The 24,619-nt window shown below is 41.1% G+C and overlaps 5 protein-coding genes and 1 long non-coding RNA gene across 6 annotated transcripts; all 6 read left to right on the top strand.

The window, feature by feature from the left end:
- LOC124275218 (arylsulfatase J-like) lies at nt 1–1,513 on the top strand. Its single transcript, XM_046710705.1, has one exon. The coding sequence runs from the start codon at nt 22–24 to the stop codon at nt 1,462–1,464; it is 1,443 nt and encodes a 480-aa protein (XP_046566661.1). The 5' UTR covers nt 1–21; the 3' UTR covers nt 1,465–1,513.
- Nucleotides 1,514–4,133: 2,620 nt separating this feature from the next.
- LOC124275323 (arylsulfatase B-like) lies at nt 4,134–5,786 on the top strand. The gene has a single exon (XM_046710820.1). The coding sequence runs from the start codon at nt 4,155–4,157 to the stop codon at nt 5,595–5,597; it is 1,443 nt and encodes a 480-aa protein (XP_046566776.1). The 5' UTR covers nt 4,134–4,154; the 3' UTR covers nt 5,598–5,786.
- An 864-nt stretch (nt 5,787–6,650) lies between these two features.
- Nucleotides 6,651–9,062, top strand: LOC124275251 (arylsulfatase B-like). The gene is given in 3 exon segments (XM_046710731.1): nt 6,651–6,820; nt 7,683–7,945; nt 7,948–9,062. Coding segments are annotated over 3 exon segments (1,548 nt in total).
- Nucleotides 9,063–12,828: 3,766 nt separating this feature from the next.
- LOC124275220 lies at nt 12,829–20,586 on the top strand. Its single transcript, XR_006898238.1, has 3 exons — nt 12,829–13,045; nt 14,310–14,314; nt 20,575–20,586. It is a non-coding gene; the product is annotated as an uncharacterized LOC124275220 (long non-coding RNA).
- LOC124275219 (arylsulfatase B-like) lies at nt 17,993–19,617 on the top strand. The gene has a single exon (XM_046710706.1). It carries the CDS (start codon nt 18,008–18,010, stop codon nt 19,448–19,450), a length of 1,443 nt encoding a protein of 480 aa, XP_046566662.1. The 5' UTR covers nt 17,993–18,007; the 3' UTR covers nt 19,451–19,617.
- A 1,651-nt stretch (nt 20,587–22,237) lies between the features above and the next one.
- Nucleotides 22,238–23,836, top strand: LOC124275252 (arylsulfatase B-like). Its single transcript, XM_046710732.1, has one exon. It carries the CDS (start codon nt 22,238–22,240, stop codon nt 23,675–23,677), a length of 1,440 nt encoding a protein of 479 aa, XP_046566688.1. The 3' UTR covers nt 23,678–23,836.
- The last annotated feature ends 783 nt before the right edge of the window (nt 23,837–24,619 follow it).

Consider the following 24,619-nt stretch of genomic DNA (forward strand, 5'->3'; position numbering starts at 1 on the left):
ACCACACTGAGCAGAAGCAAAATGAGTTTCCTAAGAGCTGTATTTATTGTTTTTGCTTTTGTAATATGTGAGTGTGCAGAGAAACCTCACATTGTGTTTATCGTAGCTGATGACCTCGGATGGAACGACGTCGGATTTCGAAACCCTCAAATGATCACTCCTAACCTGGACAGACTGGCAAAAGCGGGAGTCATCCTAAACTCTTCTTACGTCCAGCCTCTATGTTCGCCCTCCAGAAGCTGCTTCATGTCGGGATATTTCCCTTATCACACTGGACTACAAGATAGCGGTATTCCGATAGACGCAGCAAAATTCCTTCCCGCCAATCTAACAACGATCCCACAGAAACTGAAACAACTTGGTTATGATGCTCACATGATTGGAAAGTGGCATTTAGGTTTCTGTAACTGGAAGTATACACCTACAGAGAGAGGCTTTGACTCCTACCTTGGATATTACTCTGGTGATGAAGAATATTATAGTCACATGGCTCTGAATCGTAACGGTACAGAGGGATTTGATTTTCACTTCAACAAGACTGCCTTTCGAGACGACAATGGGATCTACTCTGCAAATGAGTTCACTAATAGGGCTGTTCAAATCATTGAGGGCCATAACAACAGTAAGCCACTTTATCTGTACCTTCCATTCCAGTCTGTACATATACCTCTTGAAGTTCCAGCTAAATATGAAAACATGTACAAGAACATTGAAAACCAAAACAGAAGAATATATTGTGGAATGGCGACTGCGTTAGATGAGGCTGTGGGAAATATCACTAAGGCATTAGAAGACAAAGGTCTCATGGACAATCTATTGGTGGTCTTTACAACAGATAATGGGGGTCCCACATTTGTTGCTGCCAATAACTTGCCTTTACGAGGAGCCAAAAATACTCTCTGGGAAGGGGGAACGAAAGGAACTGGATTCATCTACAGTAAATCTCTTCTCAAGAAGACGGGCTACCTCAACACTGGAATGATGCATGCTGTGGACTGGTACCCGACATTGGTGGAGCTGGCTGGTGGAGAGAACACAGATCCCAACATGGACGGAGTCAGTCAGTACGACATGCTCATCAATGGTGGACCCAGCAAGCGAAATGAGTTCGTCTACAACATCTATGACGAGAGAGAAGCAGCTGCAATCAGGTACGGAGATCTCAAACTCATGCAAGGGAGTCCAGGAGCTCACAGTGGTTGGGCACCTTTGCCACATCTGGGAATAGATGAAGGTGTCTATGAAGCTGATAAGCAAACATTTCCTCCATTCATGCTCTACAACATTACTGCAGATCCAACCGAACACTTCGACCTCTCAGCCAAGTATCCTGATCTACTAGAAATGATGAAGAAGAGGCTAGAGAACTGGAAGAAGTCTCGTGTTCCACCACAGGACACTACCGCTGTGCCTGCAGCGAACCCAAAGTACTTCGGTGGTGTATGGAGTCCTGGGTGGTGTTGATGTCTCACAAAAATACATTTTAATGCATAATAAAATACCAACGGTCACAGCTACTTGTCAAATCGAGTTTCAACTGCATCAAATAAATAATGCTAAAATAGTGAACATAGAAAGATTACAAGAATGGATCAAACATAATTGAATGTAACCCGGATACCTTCCATTACCACAAATGAGTGAGTGATGATGGTTTTACGCCACGTTTTGCAAAATTCCAGCAATATCACGGCGGGGACACCAATGGGTTTCACACATTTTACCCATGTTGGGAATTGAACCCGGGTCTTTGGCTTGACGAGCGAACGCTTTAACCACTAGGCTACCCCACCGCCCCTACCATAAATGAACTTTTGGTCACAGAAATATAGGTATCTTTTTCATAAATATGCATCCACAATATATTATCCATAAATGTCTGAATGAATCCAACAATGCTAGATGTGTAACATCGTTAAAGGCTTCGGGTGGGCTCATGTATTTCCGAGGCTTGAGAAACGGACAACTAGCAAGTGTGAGGATGCGTCATCGTGTCACTCACCTAATGTGCTACCATCAATGTCGCGCAGACATGGACACAAACGTAACGGATTTCATGGAACACATACATCTAACAGTGAACAAAAAACGACAATACATGATAAAGACTCACTGTAATCTGCCACGCCTTTCTGTCCTTCATGATATTTTGGTGCTCTTGAAGTTTAGGATCAAAATATGTGATATAGGCCAGTTATATATCATTTCGATATTCATTAAACTGTAACTAAAATCGACAAAAAACATTTCCATAATTACAATATAGATATGGTACAAAAGAATACGTTGTCTTGACTATCTTCAGAAATAGATTCCCTCTGGTGTAATAGGCAAAATAGCACCGAAAAATAATGGATCGCTGAACATCAGCCATGACCCCAGGTGTTCGCGTGAAAACGTAAATACTGTACTGTCCGAAGCCACACAGTGTTAAATATATCTATTAAAGGCAATGTCCATTCACGTTTCCGACTGTATAATAAGCACATATACTAAGCAGTATGAAAGTGAGCGGGAGTAACTATTTGAGTGGATCACTTAAAATCAGTGATGACACCAAATGTTCTATAAAAGAGTAGGCTTCTATAAAAGAGTAGGCTTGCCAGTCCCTACCAGAAGCACCTTACGCACACAATTTGCTACAATTTCGCACACGTCGTACAACAGCGCTCCTGCCATGCGACGGAGGGTGTCAACAATCCAGACAATCAAGTGTAAAAGTGAAGTGATTCTGATGCTATAATGTACAGAAAAGGTTTAAATGCATGTCAGTTGTTCCCCATGGACAGAGACAGGGTTATGTGGTACAAATCAAAACAGGTCATTATGTTACTTTCTCAATGATGCGTCAAATTTGAATATGTTTCCCTGAAAAGATTGCAGAATCGTGTATGTTCTATTACAATTTGGTGGAAAGAGTATGCTTGACTGCACCTGAGTAGTTGTAAAATGTAATGGCTCGAGTCTGAAGATGCTCGTCTTAGCTGGAGAGTTGACTATTGACTAGTTGAAGTCATCCCACTTGTGTTGCAATCTTAGGGAGTGTCTTTAGTCATTTTGAATCGTTACGCACATATCAAATACTAAATATGAAACGTATGAGGGGATTCATGTGGTCATCCAGTCATACGTTTATCATTTTGGTGGTACTAAAATAATAGTAATTATAAGTGCGTTTTGATAACCCAAGCTGCCTGTGAGGCGTCAGAAGGTTAAAAGTCACATGACTTATCCCTCTGGTACCCATTTTCTGCTGGGTAAACAGAGGCAATTTTGAACAAACTCACATGCCAAAGGTCAAACCACATGTATCACATTTCCTTCTGCACTGATTAGGTCATAATTAGTTTTCTCTTTCAATTGAGGTAGTGAGTTTAGTTTTACGCCGATTTAGCAATATTCCAAATTTGTTTCTGTGTCATCCTGAATGCCACAAAAGGTGTATTTTATCTCTGACCAAAATCCGCTATATTCAACCCAACTTTAGAAACAGTGAAAAGCATTAGAGTGACGTGTAAAAAGATTTACTTTAAAAAGAACAACGATTTTTTGGATAAGTTATTCACATTTGAAACATGGTGTCGTACGTCTTTCCGTGAGCTTCATGTCATTATGAGTTCAGGTTTTCTTAAATGCAAGGTTTTTTTAGAATCAAACATTAAGTTACTCAATTCAACAACACAGTAGCGGTGAAGACGGATGTTTTTACTTAAGCGTTTATGTCAATATATTTCATATTCACTGACTAATTCTAACATTTCTTTGATGGGCTTTTTAGAAGTTGAGTTGATGAAGAATAATGACAATTTTTATGGATATACTTGCTTGGCAACGACATTAGAATCTATGTCGAAACGTCGCCTCCACAGAATAAAAGAAGTTTTATATCCATAATAATTATCATTATGCTTAATCCTAACATCCAATGAATCAGCACATCAGTCAAACCAAAATCAAAATTGTTTTCTGCAAGTACAATGTAGACTGTTCCATTTTGTGCTTCATCAAAAAATGATCGTCTGGAAAGTGTCGATGTAAGCATTCCTTCCAAAGATAAGAATTTAAACTGACAAAAGTAAGGTTAGTCACATGTTATGTTATCTTTGAAACAACCTTATAAACGAATGCGTTTTAAAGCACATGTTAGACACAACATGCATTTGTCATCAGCTATAAGCCTCCTTTTGACCGCAGTTCTCTGTGACTGTGCAGAGAAACCTCACATTGTTTTCATAGTTGCTGATGACCTCGGATGGAACGATGTTGGATTTCGGAACCCTCAAATGATCACACCTAACCTTGACAGACTGGCCACAGCGGGAGTCATCCTCAACTCTTCTTACGTCCAGCCCCTGTGTTCGCCCTCCAGAAACTGCTTCATGTCAGGATATTTCCCTTATCACACTGGACTTCAGGATGGCGTTATTGGGACTGACCAAGCAAAGTTCCTTCCTGCCAATCTAACAACAATCCCACAGAAACTGAAACAACTTGGCTATGATACTCACATGGTTGGGAAGTGGCATCTTGGCTTCTGTAACTGGAAGTATACACCCACAGAGAGAGGCTTTGACTCCTACCTTGGATATTACTCTGGTGCTGAGGACTATTTTACTCACATAAAAGCGCCATCCGATGATGAAGAGGGGCTAGATTTTCGCTACAACAAGAGTGCCTATAGAGATGCCAATGGAACGTATTCTGCATACGTGTTTGCAGACAGAGCTGTTACAATCATTCAGAACCACGATAACAATAAGCCACTTTATATGTACCTTCCATTCCAATCGGTACATGAACCTCTTCAAGTTCCAACTAAATATGAAAACATGTATCAGAACATAGAAACCAAAAACAGAAGGGTATATTGTGGAATGGTGACTGCGTTAGACGAAGCAGTTGGCAATATCACGAAGGCATTAGAAGAAAAAGGGCTTATGGACAATCTATTGTTGGTCTTTACAACCGATAATGGTGGTCCAACATATGATGCTGCTAATAACCTGCCCTTACGAGGAGCCAAAGATACTCTCTGGGAAGGGGGAACGAAAGGAACTGGATTCATCTACAGTAAAAACCTTCTCAAGAAGACGGGCTACCTCAATACTGGAATGATGCATGCTGTGGACTGGTACCCGACATTGGTGGAGCTGGCTGGTGGTGAAAACACAGATCCCGACATGGACGGAGTCAGTCAGTACGACATGCTGATTAATGGTGGACCAAGCAAGCGAAATGAGTTCGTCTACAACATCTATGACCACACTGATGCAGCTGCAATACGGTACGGACATCTTAAGCTCATCCAAGGCAGTCCAGGGATTCACAATGGTTGGGCTCCTTTGCCACATCTGGGAATTGATGAACGTGTTTATGAAGCTGATAACCAAGCGTTCCCTCCCTTCATGCTCTACAACATCACTGCAGATCCAACAGAACACTTTGACCTCTCAGCCAAATACCCTGAGCTTGTGGACATGATGAAGAAGAGGCTGGTGAATTGGAAGAAGTCTAGTGTCCCGGCCCAAAGCACTTCCCCTGTTCCAAAAGCGAACCCCAAATACTATGGGGGTGTTTGGAGTCCTGGGTGGTGTTGACAGAAGCTAGGATGGGATACAAATTAAAAGTGCTCGGCATAGTTATTAAATATCCAAGATAGACTTTTTCGCATTTGATTGTCTGCAATTAGATTCGTATTTCTGATCATTTATTCGGATTTGTTGGTGACACCTTGAAACCAAAATGTAGAAAGTTAGATACAAGTAAAGATGTGTTTCGTCAACAAATTACCAGTTGTCCTGTTTGGTGTAAGGGGTGACTTAAGAAGTGAGACGGTCAGCCTTGCTGACTTTCGCTGATGATTGTGATTTCAGTTACTGACCCACCGTTACTGTCACCGACTTACGAGAATGTGGTGGTTAGACTTACTGACTTGGTTGATGCTCATGATATGAATAACTGGATTGTCTGGTCAAGACTCTAATATTGAAATAGAACCGACAAAACCCTATCCCTTTCTTACGGATGTGGAAAGGGTTTTGTCGCTTCTATTTACAGCTGCATGATGTTGTTTGTAAACAAATCGCGTCCGGACAACTGCCGTCACATAACTGGAATTTGTTGGGTGTGGCTTTAAACAAACAATCAATAAAATGGTAAAACACCCAGTGGGACAGGTCGTCTAAGGCGCTATAATTCGCTGTTAAGAGTTGTCTTCCTGATATGTATGTTTATATCGTAGGAATAAAACCTTACTCACTCACTCACTCACCAGCCACTCTCCAACTCACTCACACACTCACTCGCTTCTATACTACTGGTCTATTGATGTCAAACTCTGTGCAAGCATACACAGGAGCACTAAATAAGTACCATCTGAACCGAAAGGTAAGTGTTTTATTGGTACGAGCAAGCGATCATACCCCGGCATACTAGAATGCACATGTAAAGCACGTGCTTCAAACTATATCTCTACAGCTCTGGGACGCATGTTCACGTGCTGCGAAGCCGCCAAGTATATACGGGTACACTTTTCATAAATGCAATATGCGCACATAAGTGTTCTGAACTGATTTAGAATAACTTTTCTTCACAAGTCAAGACGCGGACTTTCAGAAAATACATGATGGCAGAACAATGGTATAGTATACATGGAGAAGGGATGTCCCATCGCAACATCCTGTCCTGTCAGTGCTTACTTGAACATTTACCACGCAGTTGTTAGTCCACTTGTGAGGAAGCCCTCGGACATCGATAAAGCAGAGGATCCTGAAGACTGGAAAAGACAAATGACCATGATGACCGAGTCCAAATTAATCTCGTAAGACGCAATACAATGACCCATGCCGAAGAACTGCACCGGCAGTGGAGAATGGGAGTGTGACTAAAGTACTGTCGGAAATAGAAAAAAAACTGTTTTTAGGCTGTTACTCTGTATCCCTAAGATTTACACAATTGCAAATAGTATATGTCGCAATAATCCACATCGGCCTAACTTGGCGTCAGTGGGATGCTTAATTGGATATCCAGAAAGCACGTTTACTCGTACAATCGGGCAAAAAATACGTATAGCTGCATGAGATGCATGAGGTACAAGGGTCCATCTCAAAGATATTTGTTCTTTTTCATGTGAGTTGAATATGTCTCATTTAACATCTTGTGTGTCTTTCTTTCATAAGGTTTATGTGAAAGAGTATGATACCCATAGAAAAGCTTAAATCAAACCATCGTATTTTATGTCTCAAAATATATATGTGGCATGACCACCCGAAGATCAACAGGGCCCCGTTCCTCAAAGCGATCGTAGCGCTACGACAGTCGTAAGTCTATGTTAAAGTATGGGAGTTACGATCACCTTAGCGCTACGATCGCTTTGAGGAACGGGGCCCTGGGACTGCATATTTTTTGTAAATTGTTATGACATGCCGTTTACTTCCCCAGTGTAATTCCCCTAAAGGATTATCTCATCTTAGCTGGTATCTCTATCCAGATATCTACCCAGTCCGACCCCAACCACCGTCTGCGACACCCGTCCGGGTTTTGCTTTTGAGACGACCCCTCCTACCGGTTTCTTTTTGTAGTGATAGTCAGACTCCAAAGTAGCTACATCCTTAACAGTTTCAGTATTAAAGTTATCATTGTAACGCCTTTTGTTGACTGTAGTTCTCTCTCTGTGTGTGCAGAGAAGCCTCACATTATATTGATGCTGATGACCTAGGCTGGAACGATGTTGGGTTTCGAAACCCTCAAATGATCACACCTAACCTGGACAGACTGGCCAAAGCGGGAGTCATCCTCAACTCTTCCTATGTCCAGCATTTGTGTTCGCCCTCAAGACACTGCTTCGTGTCAGGATATTTCACATATCACACAGGACTACAAGATGACGTTATTGCAGTAAACGAAGCAAAACACCTACCGGCCAATCTAACAACAATCCCTCAGAAATGAAACAACTTGGCTATGATGCTCACATGGTTGGGAAGTGGCATCTTGGTTTCTGTAACTGGAAGTATACAACCACAGAGAGAGGCTTTGACTCCTATCTTGCATGTTATTGTGGTGCTGAAGGATATTTTAACCACACGATAAGGGGAGGCCATGGTGAAGTAGGACTGGATTTTCGCTATAACAAGACTGTCTATAGAGATGCCAATGGAACCTATTCTGCACACGTGTTTGCAGACAGAGCTATTGAAATCATTCAGAACCACGACAATAGTAAGCCACTTTATCTGTACCTTCCATTCCAGTCTGTACATATACCTCTTGAAGTTCCAGCTAAATATGAAAACATGTACAAGAACATTGAAAACCAAAAGAGAAGAATCTACTGTGGAATGGTGAGTGCTTTAGACGAAGCTGTAGGAAATATCACTCAGGCATCAGAAGAAAAAGGCCTCTTGGACAATCTATTGTTGGTCTTTACAACTGATAATGGGGGTCCCACATTTGTTGCTGTCAATAATCTGCCTTTACGGGGAGCCAAAACTACTCTCTGGGAAGGGGGAACGAAAGGAACTGGATTCATCTACAGTAAAAACCTTCTCAAGAAGACTGGCTACCTCAACACTGGAATGATGCATGCGGTGGACTGGTACCCGACATTGGTGGAGCTGGCTGGTGGAGAGAACACAGATCCCAACATGGACGGAGTCAGTCAGTTCGACATGCTCATCAATGGTGGACCAAGCAAGCGGAATGAGTTCGTCTACAACATCTATGACGAGATTGATGCAGCTGCAATCAGGTACGGAGATCTCAAGCTCATCCAAGGGAGTCCAGGAATTCACAACGGTTGGGCACCTTTGCCACATCTGGGAATTGATGAAGGTGTCTATGAAGCTGATAACCAAACGTTCCCTCCCTTCATGCTATACAACATTACTGCAGATCCAACCGAACACTTCGACCTCTCAGCCAAATACCCTGAGCTTGTGGATATGATGAAGAAAAGACTGGAGAACGGGAAGAAATCCCGTGTCCCGGCCCAGGACCCTTCTGTTGTTCCAAGAGCGAACCCGAAATACTATGGCGGTGTTTGGAGTCCTGGATGGTGCTGAAACAAACTAAGATGGTACACACATTCAATGTGCAAGACATATTTTTGCAACAGATTCTCTGTAAATGCTATTGACATTGACTGCATTTGCCAACCGCAGTGTTTATTTACGAACATTTGGTGCAATATGTATGAAAATAATAAACAAAATAATAATCGATCTATACATTTTAGTCTGGATATTATCTGGTTTTCTTCATCAGGTGAGCATTCCGTGAAGATTCCATAGGATGTAATAAGCGCGTTACTCCCGCAATCAACCACCTTCTCACTCTCATGCACAAACACACTTACTTACTTTTTTCTCGATATCAAAATAGAAGCAAGCGGATTTAAAGAAGATTATATTTTCGTGAGTGAGTGTGGTTTTAACAATTATCGAAAAATGTCACGGCAGGGGACATAAAAAATAGACTTCACAGTTTGTACTCGAAAATCCGGTCTTTGACTCGACGAGCAAATGCTTTAATCCATCGGCTTTCCCACCGTCCCTAGATGTTTTGTTTTAGCAGTTGGCAACTTGTAAGTATTAAGTTGGAGCACGTGTACCTTAGTCATGCAAAGTTTGCATCTCTTAGCTGTCCTTCGATCGATAAGTAGATTTGCCTTTGGTCCTTTATATTAAGAAAATATCCATTCCTTTGGGCTTTACTGTCCCTGACATACCGTGAAGTAGCTTCAATACTGTTCAAACGGGCGGTGTTAAGTTCAACTCACTTTCAAACAGCCTTGTAGAAGAAATAGGAATTAGTGCCCTGGTGTATTGATTGTAATTTTGACAATTGGCCGAAGGGAAAACTGTTTCGAATCTTTGGTGGTGTTAGTGGCAGCTTCTCTTCGCCGTTGGTGTCGCTGTTTAGAACATATATAAGATATCAGTTGAAGATATCAGTGTCCGTGACAACATTAACACTGTACTGTTAGCCATAAAATGTGAAACTAGTCGTAGCCAGGCAACAACACACTCTGCATCACCTTCACTGAAACATTATGAAAGTGAAAACACTTCGGCTACTGAGAAAAAGATTAAATTCCCGGGGTCCAAGTGCCGCCGTCTCCGACCGGGTCCTGAAGCCCATGAAGCCAACGCATCAATGCAAATTGCCTTCTCAGAAACATCACTGAAAAGGATGCGTTCAGACCTATTTGTGTGATTTTTAACGGATTTATATTTTAATGTTTCACATGAACCCATTTTTTTTTTCTCGAGAGCGTGACATGAGTTGTACTGTGATAAATCTCAGGCCAAATACATGAGAGATGGCAGGTATGAAAATATGTTCTAACCAACGTTCATTTATGTTGTATTCTTTCGACATCAAAATCAAATTAAGGAGTTTCTGTATAAACACGTTGCTGAGGGTTATGAGATATTGTAACTGACATATTTAACTAATCACTGATCTGGAACTAACTGTCAACTATCCATTAGTTAATAACTAAATGTCAACATTAAATTCCTGTACAAATGTTACCATTACCTGGTGTACCAATACGTAAGAGGCGACTAACGGGATCGGGTAGTCAGGCTCGCTGACTTGGTTGACACATGTCATCAGTTCCCAATTGCGCAGATCGATGCTCATGCTGTTGATCACTGGATTGTCTGGTCCAGACTCGATTATTTACAGACCGCCGCCATATAGCTGGAATATTGCTGAGTGCGGCGTAAAATTAAACTCTCACACTCACTGGTGTATCAATATACCATTATATTCTCTAATTGTTGTATCGATATTTCATTATTTAATCAGTAACTGCCCAACAAACATCTTTCAGTGCCATCTTTATCGTCATGGCCAGTCGAGACAATAGAACATTCAATAAAAGTGGCATAGCCTTTCAGTAATCATATAAAATATCTGCTGAAAGCAAAGTCAGTTGTACCGATTCCTACTATACTGTAAGGATGGTCCTGAAATTCGCCATCTTGAAGACTAATAGTTAACCAATATGTCCGATATTGCACAAAGCACTTGGTGAAACTTTGGCAAAGCATTCTTCCTCATGTAATTATGTTCCTCAATTCCAAACAGTATCAAAAGCCGCAAAAACCTATAAATTTCAGTTAGATAATTCGGAAGGTTATAAGGAAATAATTCCTTTTCAGTTAGCAGCATACTGTACAAGCTCACGATACTGCTACAGGGGCTGATAATATACTCAGCAGCAAAAAAACATCAGTACGAATTCAAAATTAGATAGGCACTGTAATCAAATCATTACAGAAATTGACATAATAAGCGGATCAAAAATGTTTTTTGTGTACAATATCTTGACACATCAATGAATAACTCAGCACAATTTCAAGACATTACGCGAACGTTTGCAGTCCATTCAGACTCTTGACTTCAGTATCTAGTGTGACCACCACGAGCGGCAATAACTGCAGCACAGCATCTATGCATGGAGTGCACCAATCGATTGATGAAGGCCATTGGTGCCTGGAACCACACTTTGAGAAAGGCATGGCGCAATAAATCGGCTGTGTTCGGCCTTGGTATGACATTATTCAGACTCCTCTGAATTTCATCCCAAAGATGTTCAATTGGGTTTAAATCAGGACCTAAGGGTTAGCCACTGCATAATGTTGACACCGTTCTGCTGTAGGAAGTCCCGTGTAGCTCTGGCAGTATGGGCCCGGGCGTTTTCATGGTGGAAAATGTTGTTCCGGTGCCGTGCGAAATGTGGTATGACGTGGGATCTGAGAGCTTGGTCGATGTAGCGCACCGCTGTGGCGCCGCCTCCTCTCCCCGGACCAAGGTTCTGGAACACCCAAGGACCCACTCTCTGGTTCAGACCTCTTCCACCCATACCATGATGCTGCTTGCACCTCCCCATGAGTCTCTTTCCATAACACATTGGTCTGAGTAACGCTGGCCACGTCGTCGCCATATTCTTGTTCTGTCATCTGCAGTTGATACGCAGTACCGACTCTGATCAGTGAACAGAACAGTTCTCTATTGCCTGTATCACCAGTTATGGTGTTGTAGGGCAAACTGTAGACGTTCACGCCGATGACGTGGGGTGAGGATAGGTCCATGGTAAGCTCTACGGCAATGGAGGTTCCCGCTGTTAAGACGTCGGCGTACTGTATCAGTACTGGCGCGCTGTTTCGGATGCCTGCATGAAGGGATTCTGTACCTGCTGTCGCACAACATGACGGTCTTGTCGTCTTGTGGTAACCCACTCATACTCCATCATGTCCCGTTGCATCGTTAAAAAGGTACATGTTAAAAATTGAACCACCAGAATTCTGCTCTCTGTCAGCTTCCCCGCAAGGCTGTCACTGCTGGTGATCTATGTTTGTACACTTTGAAAAGCTTGGCCACAATCCAGTCCGAAATGATGAAAACAATGTTCCAAGGAATTCCAAGTTAGTCGCATGTACACAAAGCAGCACTGTCACTCTTTGGCCGCATGCCGGGGTAGAGGCACGTCATAAAAATCAACAGTCTTTGATGAGTTACAGGTCGTAGGTCGATCAGAAAATGATCTATTCTTCGATTCTACACGGATCAGATTCGACAGTCAGTAAAGTATTTGCCACTATCACTTCACATTTCAACCTTTCGCAAAATGTAAACACTGGCTCGTCCGCCATTTCAAACTGTTGCGTAACTGTCAACACCTACTTCCAAGAAAATAAGTAGGTCAGACGATTCCATTATAGTGTGGCCAGGGTGATACAGTAACACGGCACACAAAACAATAGGTTGGTTTCGGTCGTGTGGAGTTGGGATTATAAAACACAAGCTCTTAGGTATTACATTATTGCATTGAATAAACAGTAGTTTGTTTTCTTTGGACAGATTTTTTTTTTTCTATGTTGCAATGTCAAAAAGAATACGAACTGCCCCTACCATTCCCATCACAAACGAGTTCAATACGTCTCTCGTTCCATGCCGGATTAGGCAGTGTCTTCCGCAGAACGAAAAGTTCGTTTTTAAATCGGTTATGGTAGAATGGAGATAAAAATACTGTGTTTGGAAATAAGATGAATGTTAGACCGAATTGATAGTCTCTAAATTAATCATTTGAAACCTCACGCTACATGTTCGGCTTCAAATAAAATTTAGAGACTATCAATTCAGTCTAACATTCATCTAATTTCAAACACAGTACGTTTATCTTCTAATTAATTACCTTGCCACGTTTCAAAAGAAGAGTATTACATTTGTCGAGTCTAATTATCATGCCAATATCATTAGAAAAGGATTCAACAAGAAGAACCTGTTCTTTCAAAGTGGTATCTCCTTTGGCAAGGAGCTCGATGTCATCAATGTAAAGGAGATGACTAAGAGGTGTTAGGGATCTGTCCTGAGGAGGTCCAGGATGGTAACCCTCCTCTTAACTGAGCAGAAAGCTCAAAGAATTTAAATACAAAAACAAAAGACTAAAGGAGTCCCCCTGGAATATTCCCCTTCTGATTCGAATAGATTCTGAAGTCTGCACCTGCCCTTGCGAGTACTTCTCAAGTTGAGTCGACCAGCAACTCGTTAAAGACTTGTGTAAATCAAGTAGTCACTCAGGGAGGTCAATACAACAAAGAGGGACAGAGCCATATGGGTTTTTTTTATTCAATCCAGCACATGGAGAGGTTGCGGTGGTATGTTTTACACTCTTCCAAAATCATTTTCTGCACAAGAAGTTGACCCTTGCACCCTTCTGCTCTCTATAAATAATATCATTAGAAGAGCAGTATGATGACACGAGATTTGTCAAACACCCTGTGAAGTGTTTATATCGTGTATTTAAACAGGTTATAGGACGGACGTTTTTAGGATCAGTCAGCCTATTGTGCGAATTTTGCAGAATCCTGGAGGAACATCGCCTGTGTCCATGAGAGAATTGAAACAGTACAGTAATGGTGTTTGGACACATGGGAACAGTTTCCAGTACCGGTTTCGAATGCCATCAGGCCCTGGAGCTGTATTTGATTTGGACCCTCTTGATTACACTTTTCAGGCAATCTAGTGAGATGTAGCAGATAAACGACCAAGCTATGTTCTCGTGCATTGTATACGCATAATCACGGACCCATGGTGCCTCAAGGTTACAGTCGCGGGGTACAGACCACTACTGTTTCCAGAACCTTTCTCTGGCATCCATGGGAGGTCGTTTATCATGTTCACTATCACCTTTTGTTTTGAGTTGCCTGTAAAAGTGGTTTTCATTGATTTTAAAGAATTTTGTTCTTGTTTTCTAATTTTTCCTTTAATTTTGCCTTAAGGGAATTAACATTTAGGAGAAGTACCTTTTCTTTCGTTGTCTTAAATTGTAATTTTAGTTTTCTCCAAATTGACGTTTGCCTTTTAGACACTTGGTTCCCTGACGATCCTATTTTAAGGTACGACTCTGTCCAGGAACTGGTTTTTGCTAGTTTCAGTACTTGTAAGTTTAACCAGAAACCGGTTTTTCTTTGGTCTTTTGTTATTGTCATTAGATACTTTTTCTTGGAAACTGTGTGAAGTTCCTCTAAAGTTCGAGCAGCGGCATAGACACAACAATTCACTTCATGTAGCGAACAGTCCGCAATACGTTTTCATTAAGTAAATCAATTTCATTTTGGGGGAAAAACACGTTTAGTTGTTTAATTGGGCTCCGTTTCTCTAAAAGTAAATCACAAATTTCCTCATAAATAGAGTTAAACAAAATGTAAACAGGGTTCTCAGAAAGATCTGCAACACGAGGAATAAGAAGAATGATAAGCAGAAATTTCGGGGCCAATTAGTTCTGTGCCGGAAGAGTTTGTTTCGAAAAGAGGAACGAGGTTCACGCGGACGTCCATTAAAAGTTTTGGGTCTGCTGCCACTTGGACATTCTGCTCTTGCAAAGGTTCCTGATGGGCACCAGTTGTGGGTTCAACTGGCTCACGGCGCATGTGATTTTTAAGTCGCCGGAGGTGGTCTCAGATATTTTGATCCGACAGGTAAGCATGCATTGGCATGGCATTTTCTCAATGCAGCTTAAGCAACTGACGTGACGTCACTCGTGGAATTCTCTCGTGTTCCCATTTTGTTGAAAACGTCTCCAGAGAGATGAGATGGTGTTTCGATAGACACCAAAATGTTTGGCCACTTCAGTTTGGGCCCTTCCAGTCTCCAGCATATCCACAGCACGTGCTGAATCTCTGTAAGCCGTGGCATGACGTACGTACGTGGCATTAACGTGTTTTCCACAACAATCAGAGGCTGCAGAATAATCAACTGCTCTTCAATCTTCAATATCAGGTGTGTGAACTTCAGGTGTCAAAAAACATGCAAAAACCGAGTAATTTCATTGTGCACACAGTGCGATAGGGGACATCAAATTTCATGCAAAGTGCTTTGCTACATGTGTATTTAGGTGTTTTTTTATCAAGACAAATGTGCACGGACGCACACACGGACGCACTGCCGGACGGAGTGCATTTTAATACCCTCCGCAAAACGCGTTGCGGAGGATATTAAAATGCACTCCGTCCGCCCGTGCGTCCGTGCGTGCGTGCGTCCATGCACATTTGTCTTTCCCGGAGCAGAACTTTTAAACCGTTCAATATTTCTTCACCAAACTTGGCACATAGATTGGTCTGATGGTGTACTGGTGCCTTTTGGTAGTTTTGGATTTAATAATTATATTTTTTGCGTTTCCATGGCAACAAGTTTGACTTTGACTGAAATTGGAGTTGGTGCTCTTTCCGGAGCAGAACTTTAAAACCGTTCAATACTTCTTAATCAAACTTCTCACATAGATAGGTCTGGTGGTGAACTGGTGCCTTTTGGTAGTTTTGGATTTGTAAATAAAATATTTTTTGCGTTTCCATGGCAACAAGTTTGATTTTGATTGAAGTTGGTGTTAGTGCACTTTTCCGGAGAAGAACTTTAAAACCGTTCAATATTTCTTCACCAACGTTGGCACATAGATAGGTCTGGTGGTGAACTGGTGCCAATTGGTAGTTTTGGATTTCTGATCATGATATTTTTTGCGTTTCCATGGCAACAAAGTTGACTTTGAGTGAAATTGGTGTTAGTGCTCTTTTCCGGAGCAGAGCTTTGAAACCGATCATTATTTCTTCACCAGACTTTCGACATAGATAAGTGTGGTGGTGTACTGGAGCCTTTTGGTAGTTTTGGAATTCTGAATAAATTATTTTTGTTTCCATGGCAACAAGTTTGACTTCGACTGAATTTGGTAGTAGTGCTCTTTTCCGGACCTGAACTTAAAACTGTTCACTATTTCTTCACCCAACGTGGCACATAGATTGGCCTTGTGGTGTACTGGTGCCTTTTGGTATGTTTGGTATTCTGAAATAAATATTTTTGGCGTTTCCATGGCAACAAGTTTGACTTAAACTGAATTTGGTGGTTGTGCTCTTTTCTGGAGCAGAACTCTAAAACCATTCAATGTTTCTTCACCAAACATGGCACATACATCTGGTGGTGTACTGGTGCCTTTTGGTAGTTTGGGTATTCTGAATAAAATATTTTTGGCATTTCCATGGCAATAAGTTTGACTGAAATTTGTGGTTGTGTTCTTTTCCGTAGCAGAAATCTAAAACCTTTCAATACTCTCCTTCCACTTTTCTATATACACACCAGAACATTTGACATAATCATAACTCGTAGACATATTCATGAAGAGTATTTTGCCATTGCGGGGTATATTGATGACTTTGTCTTCTTGTTTTCAAATAACTTTTATTTTATGCAATTGCATATTATGTACTGTTACTTTTTTCCCTTAAAAATAGTACATTTTTTTTTAAAAGGAAATGGAAACAGTAGCATGATATGTTGACAACAAACCCTATTCGGTAGAACGAGGGACAACATTGTGCAGAATCGCAAGTCTGACACTGAGAAGAAAGAACATAGGTTTGAAGCTTACTACAATATGGGGTTGATGCGCTACATCCCGATTTCAAATTTTCAACATTAGACTCATAGTGACGAAAAACATTATTTACCAAAGCCTGTTCGTCTCCCTCGCCGCCATCTTTGAGGATATTTATGCTGTTTCGGATGCTATGACTGCCGTTTTGTACGCTCGGCAACCGTTCTCTGGCGCTCTTGTAACTGATACGCGAGTTTGTTTCCATTTCAAACGATTAGTTTCCCATTACAGATGCGTTTGTTTCAGTTTAAGAGGAAATTGTTGCAGTTTTGGAAAATTATTTTCCTATTTTGGTGATTTTTGTTCTGATTTGGTGTTTATGAGTTCAGTTTTGAGGATTTGTTCACCGTTTATATGGCAGGCCTAGGTATGATCATATCTGATTGGGACTTAGGCATCACAAGGCAAAGAATTGACTCGTTTAAATCAAATTCAATCTCGTAACATAAAAAAACATATTCATAGAAACTGGGTTGGCACTTTTGGATAAAAGATTATGCAATATAAAACCTTGTGCTCTACTTGTTTACATAAACTCCAATACGGCGACAATGTCTATAGTTTTCATTCTCAAGGACTAAATTTTAGCATCCAATTATTTGATCATTATGACAATACAAAATTAGACTGTTCTATTTAACACGTTATATAATCATATTTTGGAATGTGCTGGCAAACCTAAAGATAAGAATGCAAGCTGGAAAAGGTAGGGCCAGTCACGAGTTATGTTATCTTTTAAAGAACTCTCATATACGACTACCTTGTGATACACTTGCTTTCATACAGCAATTATGTCAGTAGTGTTTATACATTTCATAAGTTTCATTAAATTTTGACATCAATAATTTGGTGCTTATGAAATACAAAATTAGCTGTGCGTTTATAGGCCATTGCATATACAATCATGACGTTCTAGTTAACGTGTGATATAACCATAGTATGGAATGTGTCGGCGTAGGCATTTCTTCCAATGACACGAATTCGAGCTGATAAAACTAGGGTTAGTCATGAGTTAGGTTATCTTTGAACTCTTTCATACGACTGTATTTCACTGCATACACCAGACACAACATGAATTTCACATCAGCTGTGTGCCTTTTTGTTACTGTAGTTCTCTCTGTGTGTGCAGAGAAACCTCACATTATATTTATAGTTGCTGATGACCTTGGATGGAATGATGTTGGATTCCGGAACCCTCAAATGATCACACCTAACCTGGACAGACTGGCCAAAGCGGGAGTCATCCTCAACTCTTCTTATGTCCAGCCTGTGTGTTCGCCCACAAGAAATTGCTTCATGTCAGGATATTTCCCCTATCATACTGGACTACAAGATGACATTATTGATGTAAATGAAGCGAAACACCTACCGGTCAACCTAACAACAATCCCACAGAAACTGAAACAACTTGGCTATGATACCCACATGGTTGGGAAGTGGCATCTTGGCTTCTGTAACTGGAAGTATACACCCACAGAAAGAGGCTTTGACTCCTTTCTTGGATATTACTCTGGTGCTGAAGGCTATTTTAACCACACGCGAAGGGGAGGACGTGATGAAGTAGGACTGGATTTTCGCTATAACAAGACTGTCAATAGAGACGCCAATAGAACCTGTTCTACACGCGTATTTATGCACAGAGCTATTGAAATCATTCAGAACCACGACAACAGTAAACCACTTTATCTCTATCTTCCATTTCAGTCTGTACATGCACCTCTGGAAGTTCCACCTAAATTTGAAAACATGAACAAGAACATAGAAAACATAAGAAGAAGGATCTATTGTGGAATGGTGAGTATGTTAGACGACGCTGTTGGTAATATCACTGAGGCATTAGAAGAAAAAGGTCTCATGGACAATCTATTGTTGGTCTTTACAACTGATAATGGTGGGCCTACATATACAGCATCTAATAACTTGCCTTTACGCGGCGCCAAAAATACTCTCTGGGAAGGGGGCACAAAAGGAGCTGGATTCATCTACAGTAAAACCCTTCTCAAGAAGACGGGCTACCTCAACACTGGAATGATGCATGCTGTGGACTGGTACCCGACATTGGTGGAGCTGGCTGGTGGAGAGAACGCAGATCCCAACATAGACGGAGTCAGTCAGTATGACATGCTCATCAATGGTGGACCCAGCAAGCGAAATGAATTCGTCTACAACATCTATGATGAAAGGGAAGCAGCTGCTATCAGGTACGGAGATCTCAAGCTCATGCAAGGGAGTCCAGGAGATCACAACGGTTGGGCTCCTTTGCCACATCTGGGAATTGATGAAGGTGTCTATGAAGCTGATAACCAAGTGTTCCCTCCCTTCATGCTCTACAACATTACTGCAGATCCAACGGAACACTTCGACCTCTCAGCCAAGTACCCTGATGTACTGGACATGATGAAGAAGAGGCTGGAGAACTGGAAGAAATCCCGTGTCCCGCCCCAAGACCCTTCTCCTGTGCCAAGAGCGAACCCGAAATACTATGGTGGTGTTTGGAGTCCTGGGTGGTGTTGATCCAAACTGTAACTGGTTACATATCATATATTACAGATTTTGTCTTCACATTTAATTTTCTGTAAAAAGATATTGGAAGAGGTGCAAATTGGTATGCGACTTCATTGGTTATACACAAACATGTCGAATGATCCTTAAAGGATAAATAAAAATAACTATTAAATGTACAGATGTAGTTTACTGAGTCAAGGTATTACGTGCTTTCTCAATTAAGAGCTTCAAGATGAAGGTACGGGCTAGAATTATTCTTCAGCAATCAATGCTTGTTGCACAAAACGAGAAACGGGACTATGTGGTAAGGTAGAGGCATACCTTCCTATCAAGAACGGTGGGTGGACTCTGGCGATAGCAAACACTAGATTGTCTGGTCCAGATCTGATTATTTATCGGTGTCTTGAATATTGCTGGGAGTTAAATAAAGAAAATGCTCGAACATTTGAGGGTCTGCCATTTGAGGGATGCTAAATCTTTTGAATGTGTGTATGAATGATCTCAGCTTCGACATGACTATATTTACGCGCCATTGGTTGAAAACTACTTAGAGCGAAGCAAAACAATTTTTGCACTAATTCACTGAACCATCAACTCAGGAAAAACAACTAAACCAATCACTAACTGCCGCAGATTTCAACAGCTGTGAATTTTGTTTGGAGTAATTATAATTTCAGAACTTAAATTTGTGTAAAGGACACAGCAGCTGTGACAATTATATGAATGGACCATTGAAAATCAGTGATGACACGAGATGTTTGCGAAAAGGGTAAGAATGTTCTGCCTTTCAGGTAGCAATCGCAATTCGTACAGTTTGCCTTAAAATGTAAGTAAGAACACCCCTTTATTTACAGAGTGCCGCGTGACGGCCCTCTGTAAATAAACCAAATAATCAGGTGATCGGTGAGCCTGTAAGTCCAATTGTTATTTTTAATTGTGGCGGCTACGTAGAAGTGCAGAGAAGACATTCCAGTTTGTGTCTGTAATGGACTACATTTGACCAAGAAATGCAGTTTGCTTCCCTTGGCCGTGTGGGATCGAATCTCCTACTGGCCCAGAAAACTCAGAAACATTATCTTCGGTAGTTTATGGACACCATTCGCATGTATTTCCCAAAGTTGTAAACCTCTCAGACATGTTTTACTCAGGGTTTCCTCTCCCTCAAAGCTAAAACATGGTGAAACAATTGAAACAATGTTCACAGGGGCGGCACAGGGCCTGACTCAATGTCTCCAAAACATCTTTTTTTATAAACATATGGACATATGTGCTCCTGTGAATTGTATGCTTGTGGCAGATGTTATATTCCATTGAGTTCAAGTCGCTTACAATATATACAAGTTTCTTTTTGTTTTTTCTCGGGTAGGCGTGTTCCCCATAACATTAACATTGTTATGACCGTATGCACTGTGCCTCTGTGTCTCTTTGAAGTAGAATCTTAATCGTAGCAAAGCAAAGACAAATGCCTTTTCTACCACTCAAAGAATTCAGAGAGTAATTTATGTTTACAGAAGGAAACCTTCAGGATCTTTTTGCACTGTATTGGTCTGTTATTGTACTTTATTTTTTTATAATTTCTGGGTCTGTACTCATGTGCAAGCAGTATTTAGGGAAATGGAATCTAAGTAGCTAAAGTTCTGTCAACAACAAAAAAACTGACAATACATGTTGTTTTCATAAAATAAACTGACGTACAAAAGAAAGTTTTTGGTGTTTTGGGATTATAAGTCACAAACATTGTGCATGTAGAGGCAAAGCAGCACATATATTTATCTAGTGCTCTGTAATATTAACTGAAGAGAATGTGTGTATTTAACCTTGATCAAGACCAATTGCTTCACAAATACTTTATAAACCAACTTTCATTTCAATATTCTGTATTTGGACAACAAACATTTTTCTGTGCAAAGACATAGGAAATAGTTATAAAAATTATGACGGGAGATATCTTTGACAAGCTATTGACAAGTCTATAATTTATAGTCAACATTCAATTTCTGCGCAAATGATGCTATGTGGTGTATCAGTATGCCATTCCATTATTTCATCGAAATGTTTGGTTGTTTAATAAAAGCCGTACGTCATCTTACAGTTACATCTATATAATGATTGTCAGTTGACACAATGGTGCCTATAAATATATGCGACAAACCCTTCCAAAATCGTTGAAAAAAGTTTAAGGAATACCTGTCCAAAGATTTTGATTACTACAAAAGCATGTGTTGTAGAATCCATATGGAAATTATCCCAGGTGCTCATTAAACACCCCTGGCCGTATCCTGGGCCACAAAGCAGTGCAGAAGTTAAAATACACTTTGATTCGCTGGGCCCGGCAATATATTTATTATAAATTATGTGTAACATCAACATATACTGGACTTGGAGGCGAGGAGCCCGTCTTGAGAAACTGGTAGGTAAATATGTCGTTGATTTTTTGACTGCATTGTGGTTTTGGTTTTGGTTTTTAACATATGGCACCCAGCTGTAAAAGTCGTTGGGGTAAATGCGGATCCTTTGAAAACAGCGATTGTGTCAATGGCTTTCATAGTGAAGGTGTAAAACCTGATATCATATCCTTCTAAAGCAATGGCAATACAAAATTAATACTGGGGCTTCTAGCCACGAGATATTCAATCTAGACTGCTCTCTTTAATGCGTGGTGTGGAATGTGTCTATGTAAGCATTCCTTCCGATGATAAGAATACCAGCTGACAAAAATACAGTTATTCGCGAGTCACGTTATCTTTGGAAGAACCCTTATATACGACACTGTTCTGTCGCGCACAGCACATAAACATGAATTACATATCATTTGTGTGCCTTATCGTGACCTCAGTTCTCTGTGAATGTGCAGAGAAACCTCACATTATATTTATTGTCGCCGATGACCTGGGATGGAACGATGTTGGCTATCGGAATCCTCAAATGATCACACCTAACCTGGACAGACTGGCCAAAGCGGGAGTCATCCTCAACTCTTCCTACGTCCAACCTTTGTGTTCACCCTCAAGAAACTGCTTTATGTCGGGGTATTTCCCCTATCACACTGGACTACAGGATGACGTTATTGCCGTAAACGAAGCAAAACACCTACCGGCCAATCTAACAACAATTCCTCAGAAACTGAAACAACTTGGCTATGATGCTCACATGGTTGGGAAGTGGCACCTTGGCTTCTGTAACTGGAAGTATACACCCACAGAGAGAGGCTTTGACTCCTATCTTGGATACTACTCTGGTGCAGAGGAGTATTTTACCCACATCCATCAGAGATCAAGCGAAGTGGGGCTGGATTTTCGCTTTAACAAGACTGTCTATAGAGACGCCAATGGAACGTATTCTGCTAATGTGTTTGCAGACAGAGCTATTGAAATCATTAGAAGTCATGACAACAGTAAGCCACTTTATCTGTACCTTCCATTCCAGTCTGTACATGAACCTCTTGAGGTTCCAGCTAAATATGAAAACATGTACAAGAACATAGAAACCATAAGCAGAAGGGTCTATTGTGGAATGGTGAGTGCGTTAGACGAAGCTGTTGGTAATATCACTCAGGTATTAGAAGAAAACGGTCTCATGGACAATCTACTGTTGGTCTTTACAACAGATAATGGTGGGCCTACATATACAGCATCTAATAACTTGCCTTTACGGGGAGCCAAAAATACTCTCTGGGAAGGTGGGACGAAAGGAACTGGATTCATCTACAGTAAAAACCTTCTGAAGAAGACAGGCTACCTCAACACTGGAATGATGCATGCTGTGGACTGGTACCCGACATTGGTGGAGTTGGCTGGTGGAGAAAACACAGATCCCAACATGGACGGAGTCAGTCAGTACGACATGCTCATCAATGGTGGACCCAGCAAGCGGAATGAGTTCGTCTACAACATCTATGACGACAGGGAAGCAGCAGCTATCAGGTTTGGAGATCTCAAACTCATGCAAGGGAGTCCAGGAGATCACAATGGTTGGGCTCCTTTGCCACATTTGGGAATTGATGAAGGTGTCTATGAAGCTGATAACCAAGTGTTCCCTCCCTTCATGCTCTACAACATTACTGCAGATCCAACCGAACACTTCGACCTCTCAGCCAAGTACCCTGATCTACTGGACATGATGAAGAAGAGGCTGGAGAACTGGAAGAAATCCCGTGTCCCTGCTCAGGACCCTTCTCCTGTTCCAAAAGCGAACCCAAAATACTATGGTGGTGTTTGGAGTCCTGGATGGTGCTAAACAAACTAGGATGGGATACACATTAAAGGTGCAAGGAATATGTTTGCATCAGATTTTCTGTAAATATTTTTGTCATGGGCTGCTTTTGCCAACTGTGGTGTTATTTACGACAATTTGGTGAAATATGTATAAAAATAATAAATAGTGTATCGATCTATACATTTGAGTCTGGATATTATCTGGAGGGTTTTATCAGGTGAACCTTCCGTGAAGATCCCATGAGGTAAGTAAAAGAGACCGAGGCCAATGGGTGATGAATCAGACAGTCAATAAGGTGATAAGACATCCTGTAATGCATGTCATTCAGTCGCCTGTGTCGTATACATTGTTGGAGTTTTGCTAAAAGCACGCTCACTCCCGCAATTAACCATTCACCTACTCACTCTCTCACGCACCTACTTACTGTTGATGTCTGGGTATTAAAATAGAAGCATGCGGATTCAAATAGATTACATTTTCGTGAGTGAGTGTGGTTTTAACAAGTATCCAAAAATATCACGACAGGGGACATCACACTTTGTACTCGAAAACCGGATCTTCGACGTGACGAGGAAACCACTAGACTTTCCCACCGTCCCTTGATATTTTGTGATTTATTTACCAATTGACAACTTGCGTTGACAAGTATTGCGTTTGATGATGTTTACCTTAATCATGCGAAGCTTGCATCCCTTAGTTAAATATACCCTGGAAATTGCCTTTAGGCTTTACTGTCCCTGATATAGCTTCAATACTGTTCAAAAAGATGGCGGTAAGCTCAACTCACTCACTCTGAAACATCCTTGTAATAGAAATAGGAATTAGTGCCCCAGTGAATAGATTGCTATATTGACAGTTGACTGAAAGGAAAACAGTTTCGAACAGTTTAGAGGCTCGTCGTCGTTGGTCATTTACATGTACAAGACATCAATTGAAGAGTTGTGTCCGTGAAACATTAACACT

The sequence above is a fragment of the Haliotis rubra genome, unplaced genomic scaffold, assembly GCF_003918875.1.
Source record: "Haliotis rubra isolate DU_JTF1 unplaced genomic scaffold, ASM391887v1 Scf2, whole genome shotgun sequence".
NCBI classification, from domain to species: Eukaryota; Metazoa; Mollusca; class Gastropoda; order Lepetellida; family Haliotidae; genus Haliotis; species Haliotis rubra.